The 12102-nt window shown below is 29.9% G+C and overlaps 1 protein-coding gene across 1 annotated transcript in view; it reads left to right on the top strand.

Annotated features, from left to right (window-relative positions):
- Cht7 (chitinase 7) overlaps positions 1 to 12102 on the top strand; it is a 191740-nt gene that overhangs the window by 109999 nt on the left and 69639 nt on the right. The window contains exon 3 of the mRNA XM_088229834.1: positions 4491 to 4572. Coding sequence (XP_088085960.1) covers positions 4491 to 4572 — 82 coding nt within the window. The remainder of the gene's footprint in view (positions 1 to 4490; positions 4573 to 12102) is intronic.

The following is a 12102-nucleotide window of genomic DNA, read 5'->3' as shown; positions in this document are numbered from 1 at the left end:
TTTATTTTCCACTTACTCGTATTTTAAAAAAAGTTGGATTAAATTTTTCATTTTTATTTTATATGTATCTATTTTTCATGCTTATTTATCGATTAACACCATTAATTTCATCATGTTATCTAGATTTTTTGTACTGCAATATATATTAATCAAAAAGATAGCTTTTTGACAGAAATCATAAAATGAGTCAAATTTGAGGTTCAACAAGAAATTTTGATCCATTTAATATCAAATGAAAAATTATTTCAGTACGAAAAACAAAACTATGTTTTTATTGGTTTTTAGGTTTATTGAGGAAGAACACAGTATCAAATAGATAGTTTTGAAAACCGAGATTCGTGAGCAAGAATATCGTAAAGATATGACACACAATGTTTTTATACTCAGAAACAATTGAAATACAGCGTTTTTACTTATGACTGCTTACAGTTTCAAATTATTTGCACAAAGTTGATAAATACTAAAAAGCGTCATATCTTAAAATACGACCTTTGCAAATAGTTGCCTATATAATTTTGTTTTTTTTAAAATGAAAACAATGTTGTGTTATCAAAAAATGAACTAAAATTTAAACAAAATATTGTAAATAAAAAAAAACATACTATAATTACCCATTAAAAAATAGTACTTGAACTAAACAAAATAAGGCTTTTTCGATTACGATTTATTTTTTGTTTTAATTCATTCCCTTTCCGCACATGGTGGTGTATAAAACATTGCATTGATACACTAACCGCAGTGTGTTTTGATCATTTTTTAAATATTCAGGTAACCCTTTTTTAAATAAAATTTATTCACGTAAATTGTTCTAGACCCTTCTGGAATTTTCGTCATTTTAATTATGTTGATAGATTTTATGTTTATTTATTATTATTATTTTGAAAAGTAAAGTAGGGCTCACATAAACACAGGGTTTACCAATAGGATCGACAGGATTTTTATAGCTCATGGTGGCCACATTTAAATTTCTAAATTTGACAACTGCTGTCAGTTGTCATCAGTGAGGTTTGCCGTTTCATCATGAATCGTTTCACGTTGCCCCAGTGTAAGGAAAATGTTCAAATATTCAATAAAATTTCGAGAAGGGTTGTTGCTACTCAAGGAGCATTTCGTACAAAATACGTCATTCTGCTCCTTCCGAGTTCGCTATTTTTCGCATAGTTCAAAAATTAGAGACTGAATTTACTCTACACGATAGTGAGCCATCGACACGTTATTTTTTTCTGTAGGGCCATGTTAAATCACACTTTAACACCGACAAACCCAGGACTTTTGAAGAGCTTGAAACCAACATTTGCTGCACTATAGCCGCCGTACCATCCAAAATGCTGCACAGTCATCGAAAATTGGCTTCACCGGATTAATTAGTGCAAGAGAAGCCGTCGTGGTCATTTAAATGATATTTCGTTTGAATCATTAATGCTAAAACAATTTAATTAAACGATTCGGCTAATGTTTTGGTCGGATTTACTGTGTTTTATTTCAATTTTGAATCTTATCGTTCTTATGGTATTTTGGGTTTGTCCAAATATTTTAATACAAAATACTGGATTTCACCCTACAGAGAGTTATTAAGATTAATAGATAAAATATCAATTCCCAAGTTCTAGTATGTTCAATAGACCATTTTTAGCTAAATTTAATTTTGTTTGCCAATATGTTCATTATCTTATTACGCGTTCATGTAGCTAAAGAATGATTATTTTTTTCCGTTACTAAATAGTATTTTCAGCATTTTGCCAGTCTCCACTTACTGATTTTACTTTTTTGACTTTAAAAACGTAAAAAGAATTTCTTTTCAAATTTGCAAAATGATATATTAAACATACAAGAGCTAGGGCAGCAATATTTAAATAATATGTAAAACCAACTGGTCCAAAAAAAGTTTAAAAATTAGAAAATTGTTTTCAGACGTTGCCTATTATGTGAAATAATTAGATGAATCTCATTACAACAACAAAGGTGTCAGCTCTTTATTCTTACAAAAATCAACAGATGGAAGAATTAAAGAAATGTGGATGTTCGAACATAGGCAAAATGATTAATGTAACACAGTGTGTAAAGTTGTCACTTAAACTAACCAATGACAGGTCATAATACCTGTAAATGCCTTGATCTCTATATTTCTTTCTCCTCAGTGTTCTCCATCTCTGTTGTAATTTGTCGACCTATCGTTATAATCGGTTAACCCTATATATTCTTATGTGTGCTGTAATAATACCATTTTGGATGCATTTCAGTTATAACAATTTTACTAAATGGTTTTTATAATGTTCGCTAGTGTCCTTGTTTTAGCACTAACAATGACTCTCAATACCAAGAAACAAGCATGCAACAAGAGCCTTCGCCAAAATTAATTTAGCGTGCTAAATTCGCGACTAAGATTTATTAACGTCTTAACAATATAATCAACAAAAATTACCTACTCATTATTAACCTTTTTAAATCTAACGTATTTTAACAAAGATGAAAAACGTTTTGAAGAAAAGAATATGGAAAAAGATATAGTTATTGTTTTTATCTAACGCGTATTTACATACTTATTTTTTAATGCCGTGATTTTGATAGAATAACGTTACGTTTTAAAATGGTAAAATCGTACATTTTTTTTTACTTTTTCTCAGACTCCAACCTAAATTTTTTGACTTTGTTAAATTTCTGGTGATAATTCTTGTCCATCAACACGTTTAAAGTCAATAAAAAGATTGACGGTTTTGCGAAATATTTTCCAAATGTTAACCTAACGAACTCGCATTTTAGTTCGTTAGGTCAACATTTTAGTAATTTAATAGGGGAATAGCCCGCTTGTAGTGTAGGAGTTGAAGCTTTCGTCAACCATGTTTGAAGTCCAAAGCTCGATTCCTGGCAGGATCGTGAAATATCAATTTGTTATTAAAGGTGGTTTTACTCTGGAATATTACATTGATTTTTAACTGGTACCAAAGGTGTTAGACTGATAACCTTACCTTTATATGATAGATTGTTGAGATTCGCTGCATTTGCTGTTTCAAAACAATCATCGCTGAGGATAGAGTATAATGATAATAAGGAAATGTCACATTTTTTAAAAAAACATTCTCAAAGTAATTAAGGTCTTTGAAAAACTGTTCATAAAAAAATATTTTTTTGTTTTTTATTCGTAGCATAAAAAATATTTTTAAATTTGTAATTTTGAACTCCCGCAAAAACGTTCATTCCATTTATTATTATTTTTTTTTTTTTATTTCACGTTTTACATAAAACTTTAAAAAAATATATGAATACCTCACTGGGCACAACCCGTGTCGAGGCATTCATTTACATGATTTAATATATTATACTTATAGTGTATAAAAATATATATAAAATGCATATAAAAATATTACTTATTCATATTTAAATCCACACAGATGTATATACATATACAATAGTAAGAGAAAAAAAAGGAAAAAAAAGAGAAGAAAAAGAAAACAACATTATATTATTAGTACAGCTCACACAAATAACTACTGCGCAGACATTAGGTCAAGTAACAAGCTCCCGGTGGCCCAACATCCGCACAAATGCCAAATATACGAGTATATGACATATATATTCATAGAGACACTGTGTGGATACAAAACAAAAAAAAAACAAAACATGAAATGCAAAAATAATTGTATCTAAACAAGTTTACTGCTTTGGTGGGGTGACCATCTCAAGACAGTTCTAGGGACCCAAATCAAGTAGCCATTTTTTTACAAAAAGTTTAAATTTCTCAAGATTTTTTCCTGCTTTTGTGGCAAATGGTATATTGTTATTTATTCTTGGTCCAAAGTATATTTGACTCCTTTGACCAAATAATTTTGTCATTTTAGGTGCCATGTATAGCTGTTTTCTTTTAAGACGCGTTTCATAGCTCGTATTGTAAATTTTATTTCCACCGTGTTTATGAGTGTGAACGAGAATTGGCCACGCCCCTAATACATCACGATTAATGTTATTTTAATTTGTTCCTGACCATTCAAATTTGTTAAAAACATTGTCACGAATCTTGATGTCACAAATATCAAGACCAAACATGTCGCGTTTTTCTAGTGACGTATTTTTTAAATTTATGTACAAAAAAAAACATTTCTCCGCAATATTCTTACTGATTTTGAATATACAAGTAATTATTCCAAATCCATTATATATTTTTATATGTACTCGGAGTACAAGTATGTGATATTTCCTCAGAGTAATAATGCGTATAGCGCATTATCACTCTGAGGATATTTAGCAATTGAACTGAGTTTTACTATAGAGCTGAATAATACAAATCTACATTCACACAACTTCACACAAACATAATTCATTTGGGTGATTTTTTATGTTTTCTTTTCTTATTTCACTAAATTATTTTATTGAGTTTTTATGGATTACACCATTGGGTTTATTTAATGCTTTTATATGATGCATATTGCATTACTGTTGTTTTCCCTAATACCCAAAATAAATTCAAATGACTAATTGATATGTTTTATTTCCAGTTTCCTCCCCGGTTGATGCGATTGACCTTCGCGGTTTTGCTACTCATCACGCTCTTTTCACAATCCACGGATTCCACAGAAAGTAAGCAGCTTAAATTGATTATAAAATTATTTATTGATTTCATATTTATTTTGTAGAACCAAAGCATTAAGAATAGTCCAGAAGGAGAGTAGGATCATATTTGAATACATCGGACTGTGTCCAATAATTCCCCCACTTAGACACACTTTCGCCGCGCGCATACGTTTTGTATATGATTGATTCTCAATAAATAAACATGATTTTACAATAAAAATTACCGTAGTATTTTAGCATTTTTTAAAAAATAAACAAATAGATAACTAAAAAAGGTGTGTTGCATGGAGAAATGTAAAAAAAGAAACATTTTTTAAGGTTATATGCATAAGAAAGAGCGATTTAGTTTCAACAATGAAACTCGAAATGGACTTTAAAAGAATTGTATTTTACGAAAATAAGATTTTTTTTTTCAAAAAACTAATTCATTGCTTGATTAGAATAATAAAAGATCTTTCAATAACCATAATAAAAAACATTACAACAGTTTATTTTTATTTTTATATTTTTATATTTTTATATTTATATTTTATTTATTATATTATTTTGTGGAGGGAGTGAGCGTCCATTTTTCAAGGGAGGTGTCTTCAGAGCGCTAAAACTTTTATTTTAATGAATGTTATTAGATAAAAATGTATCTGTATACTTTTGAAACACTAATAAATAAATGATAAAAAAATCCAAAAAATTCTATCTCTTTATTGGTTCTCACAAAAAATCACAAAAAATGCTTAAAAATCCAACCGTCAAACCAGAGAACCCCCTTAAACATAGAAAATTTTTGATGTATTACACACTAAAGGATTAAAAGTTACGTTATTAAAATATGTAACGGAAATTCCTGTGTTCTCTGCGTAATCTATCACGTAATATTTCATAATACGTCACAGGGCCGGTATTTGGCATCCATCCACTGAACTCGGCAAGTATTGGAACTGAGACATGCCGAACAATACCGGAATAGGATTTATTTCTTCCTATACCGTATACCGCATAACTCTAATACGAGTAGAAATACGGAACACTATGGACAGCCCTTAGACACTAAGTCAATACACCAGGGGTTGACAATTAAAAACATATTACAACAGAGATGGAAAACAGTTTAGATAATGAAACAAGCGTTTTTTAATTTATTGTTTTTTACACTTATTTGTTTATAATTTTTGTACAAACCACTTAATTTTTTTAATTACACTTCGACCGGTTTCGAGGTTACTACCTCATCGTCAGGAATTGAACTAACTTATAATTACACGCGTTGCTATTTATAAAATAAAATATTGTATGAAAGAGACAGAAAATTGAAAGAAAGAGAGAGAAAATTGTTTAAATTGCCCAAATTTCTATATTGGAAAAACTTCACGTAAATTTGAAGTTAGAATCAAAGAACATATAAGATGTCTGAGTAATAATAATTTTTCAGAATCCGCAAATCATCTTATATCCGAAAACCATGAATTTAATCAAGAAACGTGTGTAGAAATTTTGCAAGTCAATAAAAATGGTTTTCGTTTAGATAATTTAGAACAATTAGAAATTAGTAAAGCCATTAATCAAAAACTTCAAATAATAAATAATCAATTAAATTTAATTTCGAGTCCTCTTTTAAAAGTATTCCCGTTATGATTTATTTTATCTTCTTTCTCTCTCTTTCTTTAAATGTTCTGTCTCTTTCATACAATATTTTATTATATAAATAGCAACGCGTGTAATTATAAGTCAGTTAAATTCCTGACGATGAGGTAGTAACCTCGAAACCGGTCGAAGTGTAATTAAAAAAATTAAGTGGTTTATACAAATTTATACACAAATAAGTGTAAAATATCATACCACAAAGTGAAAAATATTTTTGATAACAATAATATATTGTTTTTTTCCTATATTACATAGCATACTCGTACAAGCATGACATAAAATTAAAAAATCCCTAATTAGCATAGTCTGTGCATAGGTATACATGATTTAATCAGTTTAAGGTTAGAGCAGGTACCTACAAATATAAAATATACACAAGAAAAATACACAATATAAATAATTAAATATAAGAAACAAAATATAAACTTAAAATAATAAATGAAAATTAAATGTATCCCAAAAAACAATAGATATTTCAAAAAAAAAAATGTAATTCATTAAAATATTTAAATTAAAACCCCTAGTGAGTTAATTATAATATACAACAGAGGTGATAAATGCATTTGTGAGATAATAAAATATGAAATTGTAGGCATTGTTTTATCATTCGATGGTTTATCAGGCCACTTTACACACTGTGTAACATTAACTTTTCTGTCTATGTTTGCACATTTTTATTTCGTCAATCTTTTTGAAGTTGAAAAGATGAAATTCGCTCATAATGTCACCCGAATCAATTAAGGTTTCAGCTCTTTAAATTCACAAAAATTTGGCCACGTGGAGTAATGATCAGCGCGTTTGCCTGCCATGCAAGAGATCTCTGGTTCGATTCCCGACATGGTTATATTCCCGAAATATAACCATGTCGGGAAAGGGTTGTTTTTACACCAAAATATTTTATAGTCTCTGGACTGGTACCTGAAACGTTAGTCTGATCATCTTATATTCGTGTAACAAATTTTTGATACGCTGCAATTAAGATGCACCATTAGGTGCGCAAAAGGAATGATGATGATGAAATTCACAAAGAATAATAGTAGATGACAAATAGATAGTAGATGTTCAAAATAAGGCAGAATGGTGAATGTTACAGTGTGTAAAGTAGGCACTTAAACCAGCCAATGACAGGTCATAAGCGCTGTAAATGCCTAGACTTTTATATTTTCTTCTATAAACTGTTTTGTATATCTGTTTTGATATATAAATATCATACCTTATCTTATTATGTTATTATATCAATGTTGACTGTTTGTTTCGGTAAAATAAACAAAGAATGATTTGAATGCTTGACTTGTCTTTTTTAGAAGATACGGAAAATATGTTTTTAGCGGTAAACCCAAAAATGCTGATTTTAAGGTTACCTAGTTTTATTTTTTTTAATATATATATATATTTTTGGTATTGGTATTTTTTATTGGTAAACCAAATGCAGCGTAGTTCGATCATCTGCTATAAAAAAGTAAGGTGACCAGTTTTACGCTGCAGGTGCCAGTACAGAAACGATGAAATTTTGCAGTGCAAAAATAATTTTAAATCAATACTTCACGTCCACCCTGTCAGGGATCGAACCCAGGACCTCAAGAATGATATCAAATTATTTCACCAATTAAACAACGCGATAAAACGCTATCCTATTTTTATATTAAGACTTTTAATCAAACCAGTTCTTTAAATGGATAATTTGTTGAGATAAAATAATATTTCAATATGTTTTTAATTTGCCTATCTTTTGATGTGCGTGAAATTAAATAGCTGAAACTTATATTACTGTCGATGAGATTGCTTCAAATTATTTACTCTAACAAGTATATTTATTAAACTATTTAGTGTAAATACATTTACACACACTCAAATTATTACAGATTTTTCAATTATCCTGTTCCGTATTGCGACAATAAGTAATGCTGCATCGCACTACCCTTAGCAATCACCCTCTGTTAACCTCCACCCATACATATTATATGGAAGCCATGCAGTAGGGGATGGTTATCACATTCTAAAATATACTTTCACAATAATGCTGGGGCTTCTAGAACACGACACATGTTGTCGACCAATGTGAATTTATACTTCAATCTAAAATTATTTTTTTTATCACACAAATCTTTATAAAAGCAAACTTGGAATTTTTCATCGAGAATGTGGATTTGAAATAAATTATTTTCATTTTATTTAATTGGAAATTATTAATGTGAAATACATATGACAAGTTTGCTCCTACGGGTATCCCTGCAATTAAAATTATTTAATATCAACAACGCGTAAGACTTTTGCTCATGGCGCCACTAAACAGAAATTTCTCTTTAGTGGCGCCAAGAGTGTTCAATGTCCTGAATGAACATATTATGTTTTCCAAAACGAGAGCCATTTACAGGATTCGTGCACAACTTTGTATTTTGTCCAAGGAAAAAACTATTGCAGAAGACTGATTTATAGATTTATATAGGTACTTTTGAGCGTGTTGGCCCTAGATGTTTATTACAATTTATGCTTTTGTAATATTTTTTATTTTTAGAATTCTTTTTTTTTATTTTTTTTTATTTTTAGTATTCTATAATAATATGTATGCCTCACTTTGCGTTATTTTGTATCTCAATTTAACACTGGGCTGTTGACCTCGTAAAGTAAGGGATACGTTATTAGTTTTATTATAAATCAAAAATGAAAATAAAATTAATATAATTAAATGAGCATTTTAAATGATTTTTTTTAAAAAAATAAATATCTTATAACAAACCTGATTCTTTTTTAAAATATGCCTGAATTTCATTGTAGGTATACTCAAATTGCTATATCTCATCGTCCTTGGACTAGCACCCGAAGTAAATAAAAATATAATGTTATTTCAATATATTAACACTAAGTTAATGGCCTTTCAGACTAAAATAATCGAATTCCATTTCTATTGTACAATTTTTAATTTTCGTCCTTACTGTTTTTGTAAAAATACATTAATTGATTTATTAATCCTTAAGATCCTTGTCTCGAAATTGTCACAAAAGTGGTGAAATCGATCACTAATTATTACAAATTTATGGATTTTCGTATTAGTCATATATTATTTCTATAATAAATTACAATGGACTTCTACTAATAATTTTCACTTACAAACGAATTGTTATGATTTAATCCGTGTATAAAAAAAATTCAAACTAGTTTTAAATAAAACTGTGCTAATTAATGATTAAAATAAGTATGTTTTAAATTTAAATTTCATTTTCCCATTGTTTCTAATAGGGTATTGTGTTCTCAAGACCCATATATTATTTTGTTGACCTCAGATGCACAAAGATTTCTCTAGTAATAAATTCTTGAACTACAATTCACAATTTAAGCCTTTGTTTCAAATTAGGTTTTGTGCATTGTGAATAATGGGAACATTTATAACACCCACTAACTTAATTAAACCGGTTTGTTACCGAGATTGTGCATTTAACTTTTATGATATTTTATTAACAATAAACTAATTGTTTTGTATAATGCTTAAACAAATATTTAAGAAAAATAAAATTGCCAACATAATACAGTATTCATTTTGGATATTGCATCTAGTATCATTAATTACTGCTTGGAAAGATGGTGTATAATTAAACTGCTTTATAAAATAAACATAATTAAAGCAAAAACATTGTCATTATTTCTGCTATTAAAAAATACTTCCAAGTTTTCGTATATTTAACCTTCTTTGGATTTTATTGGGACATAATGTTTTAAAGTTATTTCGTTCGTTTTTCTTAAGATAACGGTCTCCGCATATTATTATTTTCTTCTTTTCCACATCCGCTCCTAAGTGGAGCACGTGGACATCACCAGTTGCCTCCAGGAGACCCTATCACCAGCCAGCCCTCTCGCTTCTTCCCATGTCAATCCAGCGCCCCTTAATTCCGCGGAATAAAGTCTAAAGATCGTAATTGACGGCCTACCAGGACGGCGTGATCCCGCAGGTTAAAAGAAGAGGCAACTAGGGTTTAGGTTCTCCTGAGGCATGCGCAGCACGTGTCCAAGCCAGGTTTACCGCCGCATCCTCAAGACCCTCGTTATAGGAGGCTTTGTATATAAGATTGAGCTAAATTTTTTTTTTCACCACAATAAAAGTGAATTTTTATTTTTTATTTATTCATACAAATAAAAGTATTACAAAAAAATAATAACGTATCCCTACTTCCATGAGGACAAAAGCCCTGTGTTGAGTTGGGATATAACTTAATGGAAAGTGTAAGCATGCATATTATTAAAGATTACTAAAAATAAAATAAAAATTACATTAACACATTGTCTCACGGTCCCGTGTTTTCACGTGGTTTACCAGCCGTCTAAAAATGTGCATTTTATCGACATGAAGTGACTTCTATTATGACCTTTTCCTCAAAGTAATAATGCGCCAAGCTATAGAGGAGCCCAAGCGTAAGAAAATTTACCATTCAATGACTATTAGGTATTAAGTTAGCTACAGTTCGCAGCAAAACAATGGGCCGTACTCAGGCCAAAAATTGCCAAATGGATATTTATTTGCATATTTGTAAATACTTATAAATATGTGCCTCTATATTTTTTATTGTAGGGTTTTTCCGATTTATTTTTCTATAATTTGCCTATATTTATTTTATAAAATTGAAAATACGTGTGTTTATTTATTTAATTTTTTTTTATTTAATTCACAACATACTTATGTTACATTTAATGAGACATAAATCCCAACTCCATGGAACTAAAGTCCTGTGTTGAGTTTGTTTGTTTGTCCGTCACATCTCCAAAACGGCGAGACGTAGCAGCCTGAAATTTGGACATGTCATTTTAAATGCGATTTCAAGTTAACGTTGCTATTTTTAAGTAAAATTTTAATCGAATTTTACTCGATAAAGACTCAAACTTTATATGGATGCCCAGTGCGGCCCGACATATTGCCCGTAATCAACTGTCATTATCAACAGTAAACATACTTTAATTCACAAATTTATCCCCTTTATTGAAAAAAAATAGTATTTGGAGTAAATATGTTGATATAAAGCAAGTTTTTAAGCAACATAATACACGTGTCGGGACAATAAATGACAAAAATCAATGTAAATCATAGGAAAATATTCGAAATCAATTACCTGGGAAAACTGTCCCCTTAAACACGTTTGACGCTCTTACTGCTGCAACCAAACATACTGCAATTCACTATGGTCGATTTCTATTTATTATAACGTAAATATCCGAGTTATTTACAAACAAAGCCAAGCACAGCTACAAAAGTATCCGATCAAACTGTTATGTATTTGTTGTAAAAAAAAAACAAGTGGCCACCAATTTGTTTTTAAGCAACAAACCGACATCCTTACGTTCTATGAAACATAGTGATAGGGCTTCTCTATAAGTTCATGCATTATTACTCTGAGACTTTTTCGTTGTTTAATGAATAGCAAATACTCGAACCATTACAAAACTTTCATCTGATTTGCAATATCGATAAATATAGGGATCTCCTTTATCGATTGAAATATTATTTTCCTTCGCGGCTTATCGTGGCCATTTGCCATATCTCTATTTGCCAATACAGTTTTGCTCAGTTTCGCTTGCAATTGACGTTAAATTTTGAAGATAGAGATTCAGATTAAGTTTTAGTTGATATTTGTATAATTATAACACTTTTAAGAAACCCTTCGCGAAACATGAAATGTTACAATAATTGGCAAGGTACAGGAGAAGTTTTATGCGTATAAGGCCGGTGCTCAAAGTGTCAAGGATTTATAAATCTATGCAATGTCTCGCAGCAGTCTCCTGCAATGGTCTCTTCCCTTAGAAAAAATCCAAACTTGTACATTTCTCCGGAAAATGACTTTCGTTTTGAAGAACTTAATATATTTATACAGAATATTGAGCACTCTCGGGGCCACAGAAGAGAAATTTAATATA

This window comes from Micrasema longulum, unplaced genomic scaffold, assembly GCF_059751315.1.
Source record: "Micrasema longulum isolate JH-2025_06_02 unplaced genomic scaffold, ASM5975131v1 h1tg000715l, whole genome shotgun sequence".
NCBI lineage: Eukaryota > Metazoa > Arthropoda > Insecta > Trichoptera > Brachycentridae > Micrasema > Micrasema longulum.
This window is presented reverse-complemented; position numbering and strand designations above follow the sequence as displayed.